This window comes from Ranitomeya imitator, chromosome 3 (assembly GCF_032444005.1).
Source record: "Ranitomeya imitator isolate aRanImi1 chromosome 3, aRanImi1.pri, whole genome shotgun sequence".
NCBI lineage: Eukaryota > Metazoa > Chordata > Amphibia > Anura > Dendrobatidae > Ranitomeya > Ranitomeya imitator.
The window spans coordinates 687,294,049-687,319,187 of NC_091284.1; the positions used below are offsets into that span (position 1 = coordinate 687,294,049).

Here is a 25,139-nt window from a genome sequence, read left to right on the forward strand (position 1 = left end):
CTAATCCTATCAAACACACTAGAAATAGCCGTGGATTGCGCCTAACACTCCCTATGCAACTCGGCACAGCCTAAGGAACTAGCTAGCCCTGAAGATAGAAAAATAAAGCCTACCTTGCCTCAGAGAAATTCCCCAAAGGAAAAGGCAGCCCCCCACATATAATGACTGTGAGTAAAGATGAAAATACAAACACAGAGATGAAATAGATTTAGCAAAGTGAGGCCCGACTTACTGAACAGACCGAGGATAGGAAAGGTTACTTTGCGGTCAGCACAAAAACCTACAAAAAGACCACGTAGAGGGCGCAAAAAAGACCCTCTGCACCGACTCACGGTGCGGAGGCGCTCCCTCTGCGTCCCAGAGCTTCCAGCAAGCAAGACAACAATACAAATAGCGAGCTGGACAGTAAAATAGCAAACCAAAGAAATAAAAGCTGGAACTTAGCTTCTGCTGGGAAGACAGGTCACAAGAACGATCCAGGAGTGAACTAGACCAATACTGGAACATTGACAGGTGGCATGGAGCAAAGATCTAAGTGGAGTTAAATAGAGCAGCCAGCTAACGAATTAACCTCGTCACCTGAGGAAGGAAACTCAGAAACACCCACCAGAGGAAGTCCATGGACAGAACCAGCCGAAGTACCATTCATGACCACAGGAGGGAGCCCGACAACAGAATTCACAACAGTACCCCCCCCTTGAGGAGGGGTCACCGAACCCTCACCAGAACCCCCAGGCCGACCAGGATGAGCCAAATGAAAGGCACGAACCAGATCGGCAGCATGAACATCAGAGGCAAAAACCCAGGAATTATCTTCCTGACCATAACCCTTCCACTTGACCAGGTACTGGAGTTTCCGTCTCGAAACACGAGAATCCAAAATCTTCTCCACCACATACTCCAACTCCCCCTCAACCAACACCGGGGCAGGAGGATCAACGGATGGAACCACAGGCGCCACGTATCTCCGCAATAACGACCTATGGAACACATTATGGATGGCAAAAGAAGCAGGAAGGGCCAAACGAAATGACACAGGATTGATAACCTCAGAAATCTTATACGGACCAATGAAACGAGGCTTAAACTTAGGAGAGGAAACCTGCATAGGAACATAACGAGACGACAACCAAACCAAATCCCCAACACGAAGTCGGGGACCCACACAGCGCCGGCGGTTAGCGAAACGTTGAGCCTTCTCCTGGGACAATGTCAAATTGCAGCAGATTTGGACTCATGTGGTTGACAACCTATCCACCACAGTATCTACACCAGGACAGTCCGAAGACTCAACCTGCCCTGAAGAGAAACGAGGATGGAAACCAGAATTGCAGAAAAACGGCGAAACCAAAGTAGCCGAGCTGGCCCGATTATTAAGGGCGAACTCAGCCAACGGCAAAAAGGACACCCAATCATCCTGATCAGCAGAAACAAAGCATCTCAGATATGTTTCCAAAGTTTGATTAGTTCGTTCGGTTTGGCCATTTGTCTGAGGATGGAAAGCCGAGGAGAAAGACAAATCAATGCCCATCCTAGCACAAAAGGATCGCCAAAACCTCGAAACAAACTGGGAACCTCTGTCAGAAAAGATGTTCTCCGGGATACCATGTAAACGAACCACATGCTGGAAAAATAATGGCACCAAATCAGAGGAGGAAGGCAATTTAGACAAAGGTACCAAATGGACCATCTTAGAAAAGCGATCACAAACCACACAAATGACCGACATCTTTTGAGAGATGGGGAGATCCGAAATAAAATCCATAGAAATATGCGTCCAGGGCCTCTTCGAGACCGGCAAGGGCAAAAGCAACCCACTGGCACAAGAAAAGCAGGGCTTAGCCCGAGCACAAGTCCCACAGGACTGCACAAAAGAACGCACATCCCGTGACAAAGACGGCCACCAGAAGGATCTAGCCACCAAATCTCTGGTACCAAAGATTCCAGGATGCCCAGCCAACACTGAACAATGAATCTCAGAGATAACTCTACTAGTCCATCTATCAGGGACAAACAGTTTTTCTGCTGAGCAACGGTCAGGTCTATCAGCCTGAAATTTTTGCAGCACCCGCCGCAAATCAGGGGAGATGGCAGACAAAATTACCCCCTCTTTGAGAATACCCGCCGGCTCAGGAACACCTGGAGAGTCAGGCACAAAACTCCTTGACAGGGCATCAGCCTTCACATTCTTAGAGCCCGGAAGGTACGAAACCACAAAATCAAAACGGGAGAAAAATAACGATCATCGAGCCTGTCTCGGATTCAACCGTTTGGCAGACTCAAGATAAGTCAAATTCTTGTGATCTGTCAAGACCACCACGTGATGCTTGGCTCCTTCCAGCCAATGACGCCACTCCTCGAATGCCCACTTCATGGCCAACAACTCACGATTACCAACATCATAGTTACGCTCAGCAGGGGAAAACTTTCTAGAAAAGAAAGCACATGGCTTCATCACCGAGCCATGAGACCTTTTTTGCGACAAAACAGCCCCTGCTCCAATCTCAGAAGCATCAACCTCAACCTGAAACAGAAGCGAAATATCTGGCTGGCACAACACAGGGGCAGAAGAAAAACGACGCTTCAACTCCTGAAAAGCCTCTACAGCTGCAGAAGACCAATTGACCACATCAGCACCCTTCTTGGTCAAATCAGTCAACGGTTTAGCAACAGTAGAAAAATTAGCGATGAAGCGCCGATAAAAATTAGCAAAGCCCAGGAACTTTTGCAGGCTCTTCACAGATGTCGGCTGAGTCCAATCGTAAATGGCCTGGATTTTAACAGGGTCCATCTCGATAGTAGAAGGGGAAAAAATGAACCCCAAAAATGTAACCTTCTGAACTCCAAAGAGACACTTTGACCCCTTCACAAACAAGGAATTCGCACGAAGGACCTGGAACACCATTCTGACCTGCTTCACATGAGACTCCCAATCATCCGAAAAGACCAAAATATCATCCAAATACACAATCAGGAATTTATCCAGGTACTCTCGGAAGATATCATGCATAAAGGACTGAAATACTGATGGAGCATTGGAAAGCACGAATTACATAACCAGGTACTCAAAATGGTCCTCGGGCGTATTAAATGCTGTTTTCCATTCATCGCCTTGTTTAATACGCACAAGATTATACGCCCCTCGAAGATCTATCTTGGTGAACCAACTAGCCCCTTTAATACGAGCAAACAAATCAGACAGCAACGGCAAAGGATACTGAAATTTGACTGTAATTTTATTAAGAAGGCGGTAATCAATACAAGGTCTCAAAGAACCATCCTTCTTGGCCACAAAAAAGAACCCTGCTCCCAACGGTGATGACGATGGGCGAATATGGCCTTTCTCCAAGGATTTCTTTATATAACTCCGCATAGCGGCGTGTTTTGGCACAGATAAATTGAACAATCGGCCCTTAGGAAACTTACTACCAGGAATCAAATTAATTGCACAATCGCAATCCCTATGATGAGGTAGGGCACTGGCTTTGGGCTCATCAAATACATCCTGATAATCCGACAAAAACTCCGGAACTTCAGAAGGAGTAGAAGACGAAATTGACAAAAATGGAACATCACCATGTACCCCCTGGCAACCCCAGCTGGACACAGACATAGATTTCTAGTCCAATACTGGATTATGGACCTGTAGCCATGGTAACCCTAAAACGACCACATCATGCAGATTATGTAACACCAAAAAACGGATATCCTCCTGATGTGCAGGAGCCATGCACATGGTCAATTGGGTCCAGTACTGAGGCTTATTCTTATCCAAAGGCGTAGCATCAATTCCTCTCAATGGAATAGGATACTGCAAGGGCTCCAAGAAAAAACCACAGCGCCTAGCATACTCCAAGTCCATCAAATTCAAGGCAGCGCCTGAATCCACAAATGCCATAACAGAATAGAATGACAAAGAGCAAATCAGAGTAACAGACAATAGAAATTTAGACTGTAGCGTACCAATGGTGGCAGACCTAGCGAACTGCTTAGAGTGCTTAGGGCAATCGGAGATAGCATGAGTGGAATCACTACAGTAAAAATATAGCCCATTCCGACGTCTGTGTTCTTGCCGTTCAGCTCTGGTCAAAGTCCTATCACATTGCATAGGCTCAGATAGTACCGCCAAATGGTGCACAACTTTACGCTCACGCAAGCGTCGATCGATCTGAATGGCCAAGGACATAGACTCATTCAGACCAGCAGGCATGGGAAACCCCACCATGACATCCTTAAGGGCTTCAGAGAGACCCTTTCTGAAGATTGCTGCCAGGGCACATTCATTCCACTGAGTGAGCACAGACCACTTTCTAAACTTCTGACAATATATCTCCGCTTCATCCTGACCCTGACACAGAGCCAGCAAGATTTTCTCTGCCTGATCCACTGAATTAGGTTCATCATAAAGCAATCCAAGCGCCAGGAAAAACGCATCAACATCACGCAATGCCGGATCTCCTGGCGCAAGGGAAAATGCCCAGTCTTGAGGGTCACCACATAACAAAGAAGTAATGATCTTTACTTGTTGAACAGGGTCACCTGAGGAGCGAGGTTTCAAGGCAAGAAACAATTTACAATTATTTTTGAAATTCAAGAACTTAGATCTATCACGAAAAAACAAATCAGGAATTGGAATCCTAGGCTCTGACATTGGATTCTAAACCACAAAATCTTGAATGTTTTGTACCCTTGTAGTGAGATTATCCATCCAAGAGGACAGACCTTGAATGTCCATGTTTACACCAGTGTCCTGAACCACGAACCACCCAGAGGTAAAGGGGAAGAGAGAGACAAAACACACTGCAAAGAAAAAAAATGGTCTCAGAACTTCTCTTATCCCTCTATTGAGATGCATTAGTACTTTGGGCCACCTGTACTGTTATGACCTGGTGGTCAGGACAACAATGGACCTGGTGGTCAAGAGCACACGGAACGACCTGATAGTTTCTGACAATAAAGGGCGAGCTCTGGGACGTGGGAACTCTGCTGACCGCAATCCCTAATCCTGTCAAACACACTAGAAATAGCCGTGGATTGCGCCTAACACTCCCTATGCAACTCGGCACAGCCTAAGGAACTAGCTAGCCCTGAAGATAGAAAAATAAAGCCTACCTTGCCTCAGAGAAATTCCCCAAAGGAAAAGGCAGCCCCCCACATATAATGACTGTGAGTAAAGATGAAAATACAAACACAGAGATGAAATAGATTTAGCAAAGTGAGGCCCAACTTACTGAACAGACCGAGGATAGGAAAGGTTACTTTGCGGTCTGCACAAAAACCTACAAAAAGACCACACAGAGGGCGCAAAAAAGACCCTCCGCACCGACTCACGGTGCGGAGGCGCTCCCTCTGCGTCCCAGAGCTTCCAGCAAGCAAGACAACAATACAAATAGCGAGCTGGACAGAAAAATAGCAAACCAAAGAAATACAAGCTGTAACTTAGCTTCTGCTGGGAAGACAGGTCACAAGAACGATCCAGGAGTGAACTAGACCAATACTGGAACATTGACAGGTGGCATGGAACAAAGATTTAAGTGGAGTTAAATAGAGCAGCCAGCTAACGAATTAACCTCGTCACCTGAGGAAGGAAACTCAGAAACACCCACCAGAGGAAGTCCATGGACATAACCAGCCGAAGTACCATTCATGACCACAGGAGGGAGCCCGACAACAGAATTCACAACAGCCTCGCTTAATACAAGCAAAATTAGCAAAGCTGAGTACAATTAGTCAGAATGTGGCAGGAGGTGTGAAAATCACATACTTGTGGTCACATGCCGGCAGCGGAGAATTCTCACAATGCACGCTATGAGGATTCAGAAGTGTAAAGTTGCATAGACTTTAACCATAACCACGTTAACGATCAATATGATGGTAATATTACTACTGTATATGCTGCTAATATTTGGTTATGTTTCATTAGTATTTGTCTGTAATATTGCAACATTATTATTTTGATGTTATACATATTTAATCTTATATAGCAATGTTATTGGTATTTTTAGAAATATTGGTCTTGTAGTAAATCTTGATTTCCTCCAGACAGGGTGATATTAGTAATATATGCTGATCTGGTGCTTGGGGGCGAGGACAACATAGGCCTGTGTGATTTCAAATGCCAGGGCTGAATTTCAGTCCCAGTCCATCCCATGAGGTACCGGATGGCTGAATAACACAGCAATCATCTGCCAGGAAAGATTCAGGCTCGGCTCAGTTCATGACCCTGCATCAAAGACAGCAAGCCAACATTGGACATATCAATATTGGTAAAGGGTTAAAGTCAGAAAGGAAAACTTATTTTTATTTTTTTAAGTCATAATTCACACATAATTGTGATTTTTGTTGGTTTACTTAAATAACTTTTACTTAGTTGCTTGTCCAGTTTCCATGTCAAACCTCACTAATTTGGAAGTGGCTTATTTTCCACCAGTTTTTTTATCGTCATTTTGACAAAAAATAGTTGATAAGTATGTCTAAAACATAGATACACCCAAGTCATACCCACTTTTGAGTTTCAAGAGAAAATTGTAGAGTATGTCAAAAAATGATATTTTTTTTTTCTGGAGCAGACAGTTCATAAATATGTCTAATCTAAAATCTGACAGTTTTCTGGAGCATTTTGCACCAAAAAAATAAGTGGACTTAAATATACCTTGTTGTAGTTTATGACATTGCTGTTTTTCATATTTTGTATTTTTTATGCAATGTACTTGTCTCAAATTGTCATTAGTTCAATAGATCTTTTTTGTTATTTCTGGAATTGTGTGCTTTTGAATGTTACTTTCAATGCCAAGTAAAGGATTTTGAAAAAACATTTAAAAAAATCTGACACTCTCACCTTTATCTCTTACAATAGAAGAAACCCATATAGCTGCATCATTCACACTTTGACTGTCAGTAACATCAAGGATGACAGTCTTCAGCCTGCTGGATGTCTCCTTCTTCAGATTTTCAGCTCCTTTCTGCGTAAGACAAGCTGCAAGTACATTCATGCCACGTTTGTCCAGCTGCTTGGCAGCCAAGTTTCCAAATCCTGAGTCACATCCTGTGATCAGCACATACTTATCTATGAGATTTGGAAGAATCAAACGTCTTTGGTTCCACCTGAAGAGATAGATCAAGACCAAAGCCACGGGAAACAGAAGACACCACATGACACGCGTCCTAAAAATAAAAATTCAAGGTCAATAATCAGCTGGGTATCATTCACTGACAGCAAAATCTTTTTTCCTTATTAGAAATATAGGACCTCATTTATCAAAACTGTTTATAAACTGAGCCATCCTACATCTACAGTAAAAGGGGCCATGAAAAAGAGACAAAGGAACGTAGCTGCCAACCCCACCAAAACAAATTTAATAAAGGCTAGAACACAATACAGAATTTGGCAGTAAAAGACCGCACTTTCTATTTTGGGTTACTAAAGAATATTATTAAGCACTTAATAAATGTTCAATAAAATTCAATACCAATAAATAACATATTAAAACCGAAATGTCCACCCAGAATTAGCTGGGCGACCACCCACAGACAAACACTGTGACAAACACACAAATTTACAAGAATTAAAGGGGCGGGATGATGCGACTCTTCACGATCCTGAGGTAAATTGCTCAGGTAGCCCGTGTGCAGGGGGCTATAAAACTGCGAGGAGGCTGCCAAGTTAGGCCGGTTTCACATTAGCGTTTAGCTGATCTTCGGCAGGCTGCGGACTTCCTCTGTGAAGCCCCGCCCTCGGCCGCACCTCCGTCGCTAGCTCCGCCTACTTCTGCATGCGGCCTGTGTACCTATCTTTAACATTAGGTACGCAGGCCGTGTGGCTGTATGCGGATGCTGCCGCATGCGTCGTTTTGACGATGCGGCGACCAGTGTAGGACGCAGCCTGTAGCATTTTTTTTACCGCATCGTCAAAACGACGCATGCGGCAGCATCCGCATACAGCCGCACGATCTGCGATGTAAATCCATCTGAAGGGGTTAACTAATTTTACAAGCAGAAGCTCTGCTAATGCAGCTGTGCTCCTGCCTGTAAAACCCCGGTGAATGAATGGAATGTACGTCAATGACCTGTAGTTACCTTCAGTCGCGGTGATGCGCCCTCTGCTGGATGTCCTCATATGAACTCAAGTCTGGGCTGGGAACTTGTCAGAATATTTTCCCACGTTTGAGTCGAGAACTATGGCGGCATAGGTGCACTGAGTGATCTAGTACAGATTAATTATTCTGCATAGATTGCTTTGGTTTGCCTATGTAAACAGTCATTCTAATGACCTCCTCTTGATAAAAGGTTACCGATCAGCCCTCATATCGTGCCTACAGTCGGTCCGTGTAAATTGACCTTGTGCCCTTTAAAGGGAATCTGCGGGTAAGATCAGCCCTCAAAAACTACATATATGGGCATACAGGTGCATGAAATGTAAATCCATAAACATCTTTTCATCGTCTATCTATGGCTGTACTAATGAGTGATTAGCATTTTAACTCATAGGTCAATTAAGTGTTACGTGCTCTGGATATGTGTTATGTCTGCTAATGAAAGGTGTAATGAAGGCAATCCAGAGACACAGTGTGCCTAGCAATCAGAGCGCACACAGTGATCTGACAAATACCCAAAAACAAAGAACGAGCTCTGAGACGTGGAAACTCTGTAGACTACACACCTGATCCTATCCTAAACACAACTAAAAGTGGCTGTGGATTGCGCCAACAACTACCTAGGCAACTCGGCACAACCTAAGAAACTAGCTAGCCTGAAGACAGAAAAATAGGCCTGACTTGCCCCCAGAGAAATACCCCAAAGGAAAAGGCAGCCCCCCACATATAATGACTGTGAGTAAGATGAAAAGACAAAACGTAGGGATGAAATAGATTCAGCAAAGTGGGGCCCGATAATCTTAGACAGAGCGAGGATAGTAAAGCGAACTTTGCAGTCTACAAAAAACCCTAAAGCAAAAACCACGCAAAGGGGGCAAAAAAGACCCACCGTGCCGAACTAACGGCACGGCGGTACACCCTTTGCTTCTCAGAGCTACCAGCAAAACAAAAGACAAGCTGGACAGAAAAAAAGCAACAAAATAGCAAAAAAAGCACTTAGCAATACAGAGCAGCAGGTCACAGGAACAAGCAGAAGCAGCTCAGATCCAACACTGGAACATTGACAAGGAGCAGGGATAGCAGCATCAGGCGGAGTTAAGTAACGAAGCAGTTAACGAGCTCACCAGAACACCTGAGGGAAGAAGCTCAGAAGCTGCAGTACCACTTGTGACCACAGGAGTGAATTCAGCCACAGAATTCACAACAGTACCCCCCCCTTGAGGAGGGGTCACCGAACCCTCACCAGAGCCCCCAGGCCGACCAGGATGAGCCGCATGAAAGGCACGAACAAGATCGGGAGCATGAACATCAGAGGCAAAAACCCAGGAATTTTCTTCCTGAGCATAACCCTTCCATTTAACCAGATACTGGAGTTTCCGTCTAGAAACACGAGAATCCAAAATCTTCTCCACAATATACTCCAATTCCCCCTCCACCAAAACCGGGGCAGGAGGCTCAACAGATGGAACCATAGGCGCCACGTATCTCCGCAACAACGACCTATGGAATACATTATGTATGGAAAAGGAGTCTGGGAGGGTCAAACGAAAAGACACAGGATTGAGAACCTCAGAAATCCTATACGGACCAATAAAACGAGGTTTAAATTTAGGAGAGGAAACCTTCATAGGAATATGACAAGAAGATAACCAAACCAGATCCCCAACACAAAGTCGGGGACCCACACGGCGTCTGCGATTAGCGAAAAGTTGAGCCTTCTCCTGGGACAAGGTCAAATTGTCCACTACCTGAGTCCAGATCTGCTGCAACCTGTCCACCACAGAATCCACACCAGGACAGTCCGAAGACTCAACCTGTCCTGAAGAGAAACGAGGATGGAACCCAGAATTGCAAAAAAATGGAGAAACCAAGGTAGCCGAGCTGGCCCGATTATTAAGGGCGAACTCAGCCAACGGCAAAAAGGACACCCAATCATCCTGGTCAGCAGAAACAAAACATCTCAGATATGTTTCCAAGGTCTGATTGGTTCGTTCGGTCTGGCCATTAGTTTGAGGATGGAAAGCCGAGGAAAAGGATAGGTCAATGCCCATCCTACCACAAAAGGCTCGCCAAAACCTTGAAACAAACTGGGAACCTCTGTCAGAAACAATATTCTCAGGAATGCCATGCAACCGAACCACATGCTGAAAGAACAAAGGTACCAAATCAGAGGAGGAAGGCAATTTAGCCAAGGGCACCAGATGGACCATTTTAGAAAAACGATCACAGACCACCCAAATGACTGACATCTTTTGAGAAACGGGAAGGTCAGAAATGAAATCCATCGAAATATGTGTCCAAGGCCTCTTTGGGACCGGCAAGGGCAAAAGCAACCCACTGGCACGAGAACAGCAGGGCTTAGCCCTAGCACAAATCCCACAGGACTGCACAAAAGTACGTACATCCCGTGACAGAGATGGCCACCAGAAGGATCTAGCCACTAACTCTCTGGTACCAAAGATTCCAGGATGACCAGCCAACACCGAACAATGAAGTTCAGAGATAAGTTTATTAGTCCACCTATCAGGGACGAACAGTTTCTCCGCTGGACAAAGATCAGGTTTATTCGCCTGAAATTTTTGCAGCACCCGCCGCAAATCAGGGGAGATGGCAGACACAATGACTCCTTCCTTGAGGATACCCGCTGGCTCAGATAAACCCGGAGAGTCGGGCACAAAACTCCTAGACAGAGCATCCGCCTTCACATTTTTAGAGCCCGGAAGGTACGAAATCACAAAGTCGAAGCGGGCAAAAAATAACGACCAACGGGCCTGTCTAGGATTCAAGCGCTTGGCAGACTCGAGATAAGTCAAGTTCTTATGATCAGTCAATACCACCACGCGATGCTTAGCTCCTTCAAGCCAATGGCGCCATTCCTCGAATGCCCACTTCATGGCCAGCAACTCTCGGTTGCCCACATCATAATTACGCTCAGCGGGCGAAAACTTCCTGGAAAAGAAAGCACATGGTTTCATCACTGAGCAATCAGAACCTCTCTGTGACAAAACCGCCCCTGCTCCAATCTCAGAAGCATCAACCTCGACCTGGAACGGAAGAGAAACATCTGGCTGACACAACACAGGGGCAGAACAAAAACGACGCTTCAATTCCTGAAAAGCTTCCACAGCAGCAGAAGACCAATTAACAAAATCAGCACCCTTCTTGGTCAAATCGGTCAATGGTTTGGCAATGCTAGAAAAATTACAGATGAAGCGACGATAAAAATTAGCAAAGCCCAGGAACTTTTGCAGACTTTTCAGAGATGTCGGCTGAATCCAATCCTGGATGGCTTGGACCTTAACAGGATCCATCTCGATAGTAGAAGGGGTAAAGATGAACCCCAAAAATGAAACTTTCTGCACACCGAAGAGACACTTAGATCCCTTCACAAACAAAGAATTAGCACGCAGGACCTGAAAAACCATTCTGACCTGCTTCACATGAGACTCCCAATCATCTGAGAAGATCAAAATGTCATCCAAGTAAACAATCAGGAATTTATCCAGATACTCACGGAAGATGTCATGCATAAAAGACTGAAACACAGATGGAGCATTGGCAAGTCCGAACGGCATCACTAGATACTCAAAATGACCCTCGGGCGTATTGAATGCAGTTTTCCATTCATCTCCTTGCCTGATTCTCACCAGATTATACGCACCACGAAGATCTATCTTAGTGAACCAACTAGCCCCCTTAATCCGAGCAAACAAGTCAGATAACAATGGCAAGGGATACTGAAATTTAACAGTGATCTTATTAAGAAGGCGGTAATCAATACACGGTCTCAGCGAACCATCCTTCTTGGCTACAAAGAAGAACCCTGCTCCCAGTGGTGATGACGATGGGCGAATATGTCCCTTCTCCAGGGATTCCTTCACATAACTGCGCATAGCGGCGTGTTCGGGCACGGATAAATTAAATAATCGACCTTTAGGGAATTTATTACCAGGAATCAAATTGATAGCACAATCACAATCCCTATGCGGAGGTAGGGCATCGGACTTGGGCTCTTCAAATACATCCTGATAATCAGACAAGAACTCTGGGACCTCAGAAGGGGTGGATGACGAAATCGACAAAAATGGAACATCACCATGTACCCCCTGACAACCCCAGCTGGATACCGACATGGAATTCCAATCCAATACTGGATTATGGGTTTGTAGCCATGGCAACCCCAACACGACCACATCATGCAGATTATGTAGCACCAGAAAGCGAATAACTTCCTGATGTGCAGGAGCCATGCACATGGTCAGCTGGGCCCAGTACTGAGGTTTATTCTTGGCCAAAGGTGTAGCATCAATTCCGCTCAATGGAATAGGACACCGCAAAGGCTCCAAGAAAAACCCACAACGTTTAGCATAATCCAAATCCATCAGATTCAGGGCAGCGCCTGAATCCACAAACGCCATGACAGAAAACGACGACAAAGAGCATATCAAGGTAATGGACAGAAGGAATTTGGACTGTACAGTACCAATGACGGCAGACCTAGCGGACCGCTTAGTGCGCTTAGGACAATCAGAAATAGCATGAGTGGAATCACCACAGTAGAAACACAGCCCATTCAGACGTCTGTATTCCTGCCGTTCAACTCTGGTCATAGTCCTATCGCACTGCATAGGCTCAGGTTTAACCTCAGGCAATACCGCCAAATGGTGCACAGATTTACGCTCGCGCAAGCGTCGACCGATTTGAATGGCCAAAGACAAAGACTCATTCAAACCAGCAGGCATAGGAAATCCCACCATGACATCCTTAAGAGCCTCAGAGAGACCCTTTCTGAACAAAGCTGCCAGCGCAGATTCATTCCACTGAGTGAGTACTGACCATTTCCTAAATTTCTGACAATATACTTCTATATCATCCTGACCCTGGCACAAAGCCAGCAAATTTCTCTCAGCCTGATCCACTGAATTAGGCTCATCGTACAGCAATCCGAGCGCCAGGAAAAACGCATCGAGACTACTCAATGCAGGGTCTCCTGGCGCAAGAGAAAATGCCCAGTCTTGAGGGTCGCCGCGCAAAAAAGAAATAATAATCAAAACCTGTTGAATAGGATTACCAGAAGAATGAGGTTTCAAGGCCAGAAATAGCTTACAATTATTTTTGAAACTTAGAAACTTTGTTCTATCTCCAAAAAACAAATCAGGAATAGGAATTCTTGGTTCTAATATAGATTTCCGATCAATAGCATCTTGAATCTTCTGTACATTTAAAACGAGATTATCCATTGAAGAGCACAGACCCTGAATATCCATGTCCACACCTGTGTCCAGAATCACCCAAATGTCTAGGGGAAAAAAAAAAAAATGAACACAGAGCAGAGAAAAGAAAAAAAAAAATGATGTCAGAACTTTTTCTTTCCCTCTATTGAGAATCATTAGTTGGCTCCTTGTACAGTTATGTCTGCTAATGAAAGGTGTAATGAAGGCAATCCAGAGACACAGTGTGCCTAGCAATCAGAGCGCACACAGTGATCTGACAAATACCCAAAAACAAAGAACGAGCTCTGAGACGTGGAAACTCTGTAGACTACACACCTGATCCTATCCTAAACACAACTAAAAGTGGCTGTGGATTGCGCCAACAACTACCTAGGCAACTCGGCACAACCTAACAAACTAGCTAGCCTGAAGACAGAAAAATAGGCCTGACTTGCCCCCAGAGAAATACCCCAAAGGAAAAGGCAGCCCCCCACATATAATGACTGTGAGTAAGATGAAAAGACAAAACGTAGGGATGAAATAGATTCAGCAAAGTGGGGCCCGATAATCTTAGACAGAGCGAGGATAGTAAAGCGAACTTTGCAGTCTACAAAAAACCCTAAAGCAAAAACCACGCAAAGGGGGCAAAAAAGACCCACCGTGCCGAACTAACGGCACGGCGGTACACCCTTTGCTTCTCAGAGCTACCAGCAAAACAAAAGACAAGCTGGACAGAAAAAAAGCAACAAAATAGCAAAAAAAGCACTTAGCTATACAGAGCAGCAGGTCACAGGAACAAGCAGAAGCAGCTCAGATCCAACACTGGAACATTGACAAGGAGCAGGGATAGCAGCATCAGGCGGAGTTAAGTAACGAAGCAGTTAACGAGCTCACCAGAACACCTGAGGGAAGAAGCTCAGAAGCTGCAGTACCACTTGTGACCACAGGAGTGAATTCAGCCACAGAATTCACAACAGATATGGCAGAGAACTTAACAATTCTCTATCTCCTAAGCTCATTTCCCCTGCCAGCACCAGCCTCTTTAGCTTGATTGATAGCTCAATTCCTGATTTCCTTGTAGATACCCGATATCACACACACAGTTAGCTATCAATGTCTCCCTTTCTCTTTGAGATTACATTTTTGGAGAAAATTATCCTAAGTTGGCAAATTTGAATTTGAAATGTTCCGCTAGTCGATCTGTGGATCTGTGTGTCTGAATGTCACATCCGTGTGCCGTCTATATGTCCGTATTTCACATCTATGTGCTGTCCGTATGTCCTTGTGATATGTACTGACATCTGAGAAAAGCAGTACAGCTGATCCCAGGCGCCGGCTGCTGAAGGCAGCTCTCATCATTGTCTTCTCCGCTCGCTGAGACCAGCGCGACAAGAAGACCGTGATGGGAGCTGTATTCATCAGCAGCTATGTAACTCCGTGTAACTTAAATAGAAAAACAGTGTGGGCTCCTGTGCAATTTTCCTAACCAGCAGAGGCAAAGCCCACGGCTGGTGCTGTTGTTAATATTCTGGGACAAGGGGCAATAATTCATAAGGTTCCCAGGCTAATAATAACAGCTCACAGCTGTTTGCATAGCCTTTGCTGGAGAATTTATGGGAGACCCTAGAAAAAAAGTGATGGAGAGTCTCCCCTATAAATTCAAACCAGCAAAGGCTAAGCAGACAGCTGTGGATTTATATTATTAGCCTGGAAAGGGTTCCGAAATATTACACCTTCCCAGGCTACCATATCAGCCCTCAGCTTCCCCAGAAAAAAACCTGACATGTCTGTGGGTTTTTCACACAGATACACGGTCCGTGCAAAACACCTGACATGTGCGCACCAACATTGAATACAATGAGTGTGTGAATGTCCGTACTTGTGGTCCTTAAAAAAAGGACCGCATAGGGACATAAAAAAAAAACACATGAAGAAGGTCTTAGGGTGTATTCAAGCACACAGATATCTGATCAATTTCTGTCCAATCAGACAAAAAATGTGTGTGTGCATGACCACTTCATCTGATTTAATTTTGTCTTAGGAAGTGGACATTCAAACTAAGTTCAAATTGGGAGACCTGCAGTCAGTACAGGCTTTGGGGCCCATATACATGCTGTGAAATGCGCCTATCTTGTCATGGCCTACAATTGTTCAGAAATATGTGTGTAAAGGAAGCCTAAATCACATCTAGTCAGTGCAACCGTCTACAATCATAAGTGAAAAAGTTTATGTAGACAAGTTGAATATTTTCAACTGAAATTTCTGCTGATGGGTATGTGCACATACCCTAAGAGCTACGGTATGTTACCAAAATGAGAGTTTGGTGATTTTTTTTATATTACAGATTTTCTGCACCATTTCTGCATCTATTAAAAAAATTAGTTAGCGTGCGTTTTTTCACTGCGTTTTTGAGTGCATTCTCTTTAAATGTGTTTTTGACTTGAAATGTCTTATTGAAGACTCCACTATTCAGACGCGCACTTTTTATAAACCCCTGGATACCCACAGCTTCATTCCACTTGACAGCTGCCACCTTCCTCATTGGCTGTTAAACATCCCTAAGAGTTAATTCACAAGGATACATCCCTAAATCCCAAGACTTCCACACTGAGTCTGAACTATTAACAAATACATTCATGGAAAAGGGTTATAATAGGGAAACTATAATAGAATTTAAAGAAACAGTTGCATTGAATTCCCGTCAGGACTATTTTAGGCCGGTTTCACACGTCAGTGGCTCCGGTACGTGAGGTGAGTTTCCTCACGTACCGGAGCCACTGACACACGTAGACACAGTGAAATCAATGCATCTGTGCAGATGTAATTTATTTTTTGGGGACCGTGTCTCCGTGTGCCAAACACGGAGACATATCAGTGTTCGTGGGAGCGCACGTATTACACGGACCCATTAAAGTCAATGGGTCCATGTAAAACACGTACCGCACACGGATGTTGCCCGTGTGCAGTCCGTGTGACATGCAGGAGACAGCACTCATTAAGCGCTGTCCCCCCCACTGGTGCTGAAGCCGCCATTCATATCTTCTCTGCAGCAGCGTTTGCTGTAGAGAAGATATGAATAATCGTGTTTAAAATAAAGATCTATGGGAGGTGGAGCCACATATTCATTACTGTAAATGAGCGGCCCCACGTGACCACATACAGGAGAAGATGCGGCCAGGACAGGAAGCAGCGCCAGCCACCGAGGGAGCTGGGTGAGTATTTTAAGAACAGCGGGGGGGGGGGCGCACAGGGGGTGGGAGAGGGGTTACATAGATCTTTATTTTATACATGATTATTCATATCTTCTCTAGAGCAAACGCTGCTGCAGGGAAGATATGAATGGGGCTTCAGCAACAGATGCTGGTGCGTGTGGTACCCAGCACGGTGCGTGTGGTACCCAGTGGGCACACGGGCGGCACATGTGTGCCGCCCGTGTGCCACACTGATGTGCCACAGAAACGCACCGGCACACGGACACAGATAATTCCGGTACCGATTTTTCCGGTACCGGAATTATCTGGACGTGTGAGACTGGCCTTAAAGGAACTAACAACTCCAGAGATGTACCTGATTTTATCCCTATTATCACAAACGCAAAGTCTAAGACCCTTTTGAATATAGTAAATAAATATTGGGGTATACTAAGACATGATAAAATCTTAGGAGAGCATATTCCAACCCAACCCATATTTGTGTATAAATAGGCCTCAATTCTGGGAAATATGATTGCACCAACAGTTCAAAAGAAAAACCTAACAAAATCCACTACATTTTTTCAAGACTTCCTGGAAGAATTCTTTCCCTGCCGTAAATGTAAAATGTGCCATCTTGGTCAGCCTAAAAAACAATTAAATATCAGCAAGAACGGTATTGATTATAGGATTACAGATTTTATCACCTGTTCTACTGTGGGAGTCATATATATTATAGATTGCCCATGTAATAAACTCTATGTGGGTCGCACTAAGCGCCCACTAAATGTGAGAATAAATGAACACATCAGGAATATAAAGAAAAAATTCATAGACCACCCCCTATCCAAACACTTTGCTGAAAGTCACAGGGGATTGATACATAATATGGTGGTAACTGGCCTGGAGATTGTGCACCCACATTGGAGGGGAGGCAACTTTATTAAATCCATGTCCCGTGTGGAAAGTAAATTGATTTTTTAATTTTGCACACTATTATGCCCAAAGAACTCAATAGGGAGGTGGAAAATTTTGGTTTTCATTAAATTAACAATTTTTGAACTTTTGGACAGATATATAAGGACCATTTACCTGTTGGGGGGCCATCCCTGAAGATGGAAACCGTGCTTCGGAAACGCGTTGGTTGTTTGGTCCTCACTACGATCTGTACCTCACTCAAGTCACGCGGGCATCACCTGGTCCATTACGTCATGCAGGTCCTGTTCCAGCCGCATCGACAGCTCTAACAGCACACGGCATACACTGGAACGGAGAACGCCAATGGATCCTGCACCAGTCACATCTACTGCAACATTGAGGAGCAGTACTGTGGAAGTGTGACAAGACGCACCGCTAACTATAAGAGGTACTGAAAGGAGTTTGCTGCCACCGGCCGGGGCAGCTCTCTGACATTTTTTCCTTCAACTGCTCATCTGGCAATCTATTAAGGAAGACATTCTAGCCTACACTGCTGAGAAGGTCACCATCTTACACGGTAATAGACAGAGCACACTGTCTTTTTTACCATCTACTTTTCTACCTCCAGGACGTTTCATTCTTAAATACCGAATGCTTTTATTTCCCTCTATACCCCTTTATTTATTTATATGGGTCAACATAGTTTTGTAAGAATAGGGACAGCTAGGTTGGTTCTCCAATTTTCTACTGTTTGAAAGTGAAAGTGTGGGTTTCAGGTACTCTCTACTATCACTACACATTATTATGTACAATTTCATTTAATGGGTACCTGCCATAAGCATTAAAATTTACTAAAATTTACTAAAATCTACTAGAAAAATATTTAGAATTGAGAGTCCTCAGTGGTTGATACCTTTTAATGGCTAACTGAAAAGAAGGTAACAAATTACAAGTTTTTGAGAATACACAGGTCTCTTCATCAGGCAAAGACTAATGCCTGATGAAGAGACCTGTGTAGTCTCGAAAGCTTGCAATTTGTTACCATCTTTTCAGTTAGCCATTAAAAGGTATCAACCAATGAGGACTCTCAATACTAAATATTTTTCTATCTACTGGCTAACACGGTACCAAGAAATATTTCTTTCCTGTATCTAAAATCTACTAGTGTGAACAGGCATATGCACATTGTTAACAGGACATTCTTTCATTTTGGTTTATAAATAAACTTTTTTACATTGAAAAACTATTTTTGCAATAAAGAGAGTCTTTTTGTGTGTGACAGCAGCCAAGCATAAAACCCGATATAAATCTGGTATCGCTGTAATTGCACCGACCCGAAGAATAAAGTCGCCTAATCACTTATACCGCACGAGGAACAATGTACAAAGTAAATAAAACCCATTCTTCCCCTACTGTTCATTTTTTTATTCTGCCTCCCAAAGATTGCAGTAAGCCTCGGCACACATTTATCCTGCGCTCTGCATTGAGCACTTACACCAGGGTTTCCATGTAAATCTCTAAAATACATGATTCAGATGGAACCTCTAGTGGAAGATTCCCTATAATGAGGCAGATGGAGGCATTGCGGATGCCATAGGACCTGTGATCCGGTGGTGTCCGTCTTTTTAGAATTAGATAAAAAGTGCTGTCGGCCACAGTTTTGTGCACTTATGAAAAGAAGGACACCGCTAAACAGAGGCCAGACGGAGTCCAGAGTAACTCTGCTGCCTCATTGCAGTGAATGGATCCCTCGGTCATTTCATCTGAATCACATCAATCAGAGATTTAGATGGAAACCGCTATGTAAGTGCCCAGCGTAGAGCGCCGGAAAAATGTGATCCCAAATGTTATATAAAATGTTTCCAATAAAAGCTTCAACTCAATCCACAAAAAAAGCAAGTCCCCACTCAGGTCTGCCATCTGATAACGGAAATATAGGTGGCTTCCAACATTAGGTACAAAGGCTCTGGAAAAGCAAAATGGCTCCTCACTCGCCAAAAGAAATTGAGCAAATTCTGTGCGCCCAAATCCAAATGCCCCCCTCCCTTCTCAGCCCCACAGTGTACCTAACACCACATATAGTGCCCACCTTTGGCATTTCTGAAGCGATGAGAGCCCACCTAACTTAAAGGGTGCATGCCTCCAGAAGCACCGGCTAGGTATAGCATAATGGTGACTGCAAATTACTGATCAATACAGGATACTGGTCACTACAATGGCAGTTTGCAATTTTCACTTGGCATCATTCATTGCTGCTTGTTTCTGGAAAATAGCAATGGAGTCAAAATCAGCACTACACCTGTAAATAAATTTCCAAAGGGGTATAATTTCTAAAATGGGGTCACTTGAGGGGGGTTCTGCTCATATAGCAAATATGGGCTCTGTATATGGAATATACTTCATTATTTTATACTTCATTATAAAATCACTTTCATATATGTTGTGGTTCACAACTATTTCTTGTTTAATTCACAATTTTTTCTTCAAACACTTGGTACCCCTATGGTTTCAAAATTTTCACCGTCCCTAGCCATCCTTTATATGTCTTGGTGGGAGGAGTCATGTATTTTTGCAAACAATAATCCTTTCTTGGACAACATATATTGCTTTCGGAGATATGTGGACGATGAGATTTTTGTATGGCAGGGTGGACTGGAGTAGGGTTCAGCGAAACAGATTGGACAAATTAAAAAATCGCCGACTTTCGGCAAAGTCGGGTTCGTGAAACCCGACCCGATCCTAGGGTGGGTTCAGCCATGAGGTCGGCGATCTTCATGCCAAAGTCGTGTTTCGTATGACGCATTCAACGCCATTTTTCAGCCAATGAAGGAGGATGCAGACTGTGGGCAGCATGATGACATAGGTCTCGGTCCCCACCACCTTAGAGAAGGGCATGACAGTGATTGGCTTGCTTTCTGCAGTGTCACAGGGGCTATAAAGGGGCGTGCACGCCGACCGCCATCTTACTTCTGCCGATCTTAGCATAGGGAGAGGTTGCCGCAGCTGCATCAGAAGAAGGGATATAGTTAGGGAGGGAAGATTAACCCCCAAACTGCTTGTGCTGTAGCGATTTCCACTGTCCAACACCACCATTTGTTTGCAGGGACAGTGGAGTTTATATTTTTGTGCATCAGCTCTGTAGCTTATTAGGCTGCCTTATACGGCTCCCTGATAGCTGCATTGCTGTTTGTACACCACTGTGTAAACCAACTGCTTTTTTAAAAGCAAAAATCCTGTTGCTCCTTTCTGCACAGTTATCTTGTTTATTTGTCCACACTTTTGTGTGCAGCAGTCCTTTTTATTGCTGCCATACTTGTCCTGAGATCATTGTAGGGAGATTGAAATTGTACTACAGTCCTTGTATTTTTTCATATATCTTCCAGCCATGTTTTGCCACTTACATTGTATAGTGTTATACACTGGGCCTGAGTTTTTGTGCAGTCTCCCCCCCAAAAAAGGGAGATTTAAATTGTCACAAAGTGGATCTACGTCAGTTCTGTTAGTTTGTCGTACATCAGCCAGCCACGTTCTGCCACTTACATTGTGTAGTGTTATACACTGGGCCTGAGTTTTGGTGCAGTCTCCCCCCCCAAAAAAAATGGAGATTTAAATTGTCACAAAGTGGATCTACGTCAGTTCTGTTAGTTGGTCGTATATCTTCCAGCCACATTCTGCCTCTTACATTGTGTAGTGTAATACACTGGGCCTGAGTTTTGCTGCAGTCTCCCCCCAAAAAAGGGAGATTTAAATTGTCAAAAAGTGGATCTACGTCAGTTCTGTTAGTTTGTCGTATATCAGCCAGCCATGTTCTGCCACTTACATTGTGTAGTGTTATACACTGGGCCTGAGTTTTGGTTCAGTCTCCCCCCAAAAAAAGGGAGATTTAAATTCTCAACAAGTTTATATACACCTTCTACCTTGTTTTACAGTACCATATAACGGTTGTTATTTTGGTTAGATTTTCTCAAAAATGAGGAAGTCTGGTGGAAGAGGCCGTGGGAGGTCGTTGCCAGCTGGTAATGATGGTGGTGGTGGTGGTGGAGCATCTGGTGGTAGTGGGAAAAGCAAAATAGCACCTAAGGCTCGAGTTGTTAAGCCAGCGTCATCGTCTGGCTACACAAGGCCTCGAAGGCTCCCTTATCTGGGAGTAGGAAAACGGCTTTTAAAGCCGGAGCAGCAGGAAAAAGTTTTGGCTTTCCTTGCTGACTCAGCCTCTAGCTCTTTCGCCTCCTCTTCAGAAAGTTCCAAATATAAATGCAGCAAGTCGTCAGTGGATGCTCTCGGTCAGGAACAAGTCGCTTCCTTGTGTCCTTCACCCAAACCAAAAGTGAAGGATGCGGCAGGCGACACTACAGTTTACTCCATGGAGCTCTTTACACATACCGTGCCTGGGTTAGAAAGGGAAATTGTTAACAGCCCATTACAAGATGAATCGGACATGGAGTGCACTGATGCACAGCCACAGCTAGATTATTATGCTGTTCCATTGACTCAGATCACAACATTGCCCTCGCAGTGTACTGAGCCAGAATCTGACCCTCATGAGACTATGGTGCCCCGTCACAAACGCTATAGCACCTTACATGGTGACACAGAGGAAGGTGCACATGAAATTGAAGAGGAGGTGATAGATGACCCAGTTGTTGACCCAGATTGGCAGCCATTGGGGGAAGAGGGTGCCACTGCCAGTAGCTCAGAAGCAGAGGAGGATGATCCGCAGCAGCCATCTACATCGCAACAGCTTTCATCTGGCAGGCCCGTATCTGGCCAAAAACATTTGTAAAAAACAAAAACAGTTTTAGGACAGCAAGGCCATCCGGTGAAAGTAGCACAGCGTGCAATGCCTGAAAAGGTGTTCCATAGTAGGAAGAGTGTAGTGTGGCAATTTTTTCACCAAGATCCGAATGATCAATGCAAAGTTATCTGTAAGAAATGCTCAAAGACCTTTATCAGTGGGAAGAATCTCCAAAATTTAAATACAACGTGCATGCTTAGACATTTAACCAGCATGCACTTGCAAGCCTGGACTAACTACCAAACGTCCCGTACCGTTGATGCACCTGCTCAGAATGAAGGTAGTCAGCAACGCTACATTGCTTCCCTCACTGTAAGCCCACCGGTTAGGACACCATCAGCAGCAAATGTGGAGGTATCGTCGCAAGGCCAAAGCTGTCAGGGAATCACAAGGTTATTGGTAGGAAACACTGTATGTAGGCCAACATTAAGAATACCATCACCAACCCTCTCTCAATCTGCCTTGTCCACCACCACCCCTGCTAGTTCCACCATATGCAGCTCTCCAGTCCAGCTCAGTGGTAAGCGTCAGCAGGCTGTGTTAGAAATGAAGTGTTTGGGCAACAACAGACACACCGCAGAAGTACTAGCCGAGTACTTGCAGCAAGAAACTCAGTCATGGCTGGGCAGTGTACATCTTCAGGCAGGCAAGGTAGCCAGTGATAATGGAAGGAATTTTATGGCTGCCATAGCCCTTTCAGAACTGAAACACATACCTTGCCTGGCTCACACCTTGAACCTGGTGGTGCAGTGCTTCCTGAAATATTAATTGGGGTTACCAGCCCTGCTCCTGAAGGTGCAAAGACTTTGCTCGCACATCCGCCGGTCGCCCGTACACTCCAGCCATATGCTCAGGGCCGGTCTGGGACTAAAATTCAGCCCTGGCATTTGAAGTCACACAGGCCCACTTGTCACATGGTGACTGTATAATATCTTTGTACACTTGTAGGTTACAAGAAGTGAGGGGAGTGTAACACAACTATATAACATATAATTACAGCTGTATCCAGCATTACAGCTCAGCCCCCATAGAATGTAATGCAGCCAGTCCCCATAGAATGTAATGCAGCACAGCCCCATAGAATGTAATGCAGCACAGCCCCCATAGAATGTAATGCAGCACAGCCCCCATAGAATGTAATGCAGCACAGCCCCCATAGAATGTAATGCAGCACAGCCCCCTTAGAATGTAATGCAGCATAGCCCCCATAGAATGTAATGCAGCACAGACCCCATAGAATGTAATGCAGCACAGCCCCATAGAATGTAATGCAGCCAGTCCCCATAGAATGTAATGCAGCACAGCCCCATATAATGTCATGCAGCCAGCCCCCATAGAATGTAATGCAGCACAGCCCCAAAGAATGTAATGAAGCACAGCCCCATAGAATGTAATGCAGTCAGCCCCCATAGAATGCAATGCAGCACAGACCCCATAGAATGTAATGCAGCCAGTCCCCATAGAATGTAATACAGCACAGCCCCCATAGAATATAATGCAGCACAGCCCCATAGAATGTAATGCAGCCCAGCCCCATAGAATGTAATGCAGCCAGCCCCCATAGAATGTAATGCAGCCAGCCCCCATAGAATGTAATGCAGCACAGACCCCATAGAATGTAATGCAGCCAGCCCCCATAGAATGTAATGCAGCACAGACTCCATAGAATGTAATGCAGCCAGTCCCCATAGAATGTAATGCAGCACAGCCACCATACAATATAATGAAGGGCTGCCCAGCCCCATAGAATGTAATGCAGCCATGCCGTGAAAAAATAAAAAAAACCACTGACTCTACTCACCTTTCCTCTTGCCCCGCGCTGCTCCTGGCTCCGGTCTCAGCAGCTGCAGTCTGCCCGCCCGGTCACACAGCAGGTGCGCGATGATAAGACGTCATCGTGCACCCGCAGTGTAAGCGGCAGACAGAGCGGGGAATGATGGGAGAGGGAGTGACAGCAGACGCTCTCTCCCCATCATTGCATTCAGCTGTACCGGCGTCTATGACGCCGGTATAGTTGAATGCGGGGCCAGGAGTGTGCCGACAGCGGGGGGAGTGTGCTGACAGCGGCACACTCGAGCGGCCCACTACTGCCATCGGCCCTTCTGGCATTTGCCAGAACTGCCCGATGGCCAGTCCGGCCCTGTGTATGCTGAACCATCTGCGATCGCTGAATCTTCCCCAGCACCGCCTAATAATCGACGTTGCAACAAGGTAGAACTCCACACTGCACATGCTTCAGAGGCTGTGTGAACAGTGGCGTGCTGTAATTTATTTGTGGGAGGATACACATACACGGGCAGGCAGTTGGATGGCAGACATGGAGTTGTCAGGTGTGCAGTGGTCGAAGCTACAAGACCTCTGTCAAGTCCTTCAGTGTTTTGAGGAATGCACACGGCTGGTAAGTGCAGACGACGCCATCATAAGCATAAGCATCCCACTAATGCGTCTGCTGATGCAAAGTTTGACGCACATTAAGGAGCAGGCGTCTGCAGCCGAGGACGAGGGAAGCCTTGATGAAAGTCAGCCATTGTCTACTCAGGGAATTCTCCTGGACTAGGTGGCGGATGAAGAGGAGGAGGAGGAGGATGATGGGGATGAATATTTATAGGAGGATGATGCTTCTCAGGGGGCAATAGAAACTGGTGGCAAGGTCAGGTACAGGGTTTTTGCGGGACACAAATGATGTTGATTTGCAAGAAAGTGCTCTTCAACCCAGCAAAAGCAGTGAATTGACACCTGGAACATTGGCCCACATGGCTGAGTATGCCTTGCGTATCCTTAAAAGGGACCCCCGCATTATCAAAATGATGACCGATGACGATTACTGGTTGGCCTGCCTCCTGGATCCACGATATAAAGGAAAATTACAAAATATCATGCCACATGAGAACCTTGAGCAAATATTTGCTACCAAACAAGCAACTCTTGT

General features: G+C 45.0%; 1 protein-coding gene across 2 annotated transcripts in view; it reads right to left on the minus strand.

Moving 5' to 3' along the window:
- Positions 1-25,139, minus strand: part of LOC138670815 (retinol dehydrogenase 7-like) — a 56,744-nt gene that overhangs the window by 18,585 nt on the left and 13,020 nt on the right. For both annotated transcript variants that reach the window (XM_069758508.1, XM_069758509.1), the window contains exon 2: positions 6,839-7,164. In XM_069758508.1, the coding sequence (XP_069614609.1) occupies positions 6,839-7,154 (316 nt within the window). In that variant the 5' untranslated portion in view covers positions 7,155-7,164. The remainder of the gene's footprint in view (positions 1-6,838; positions 7,165-25,139) is intronic.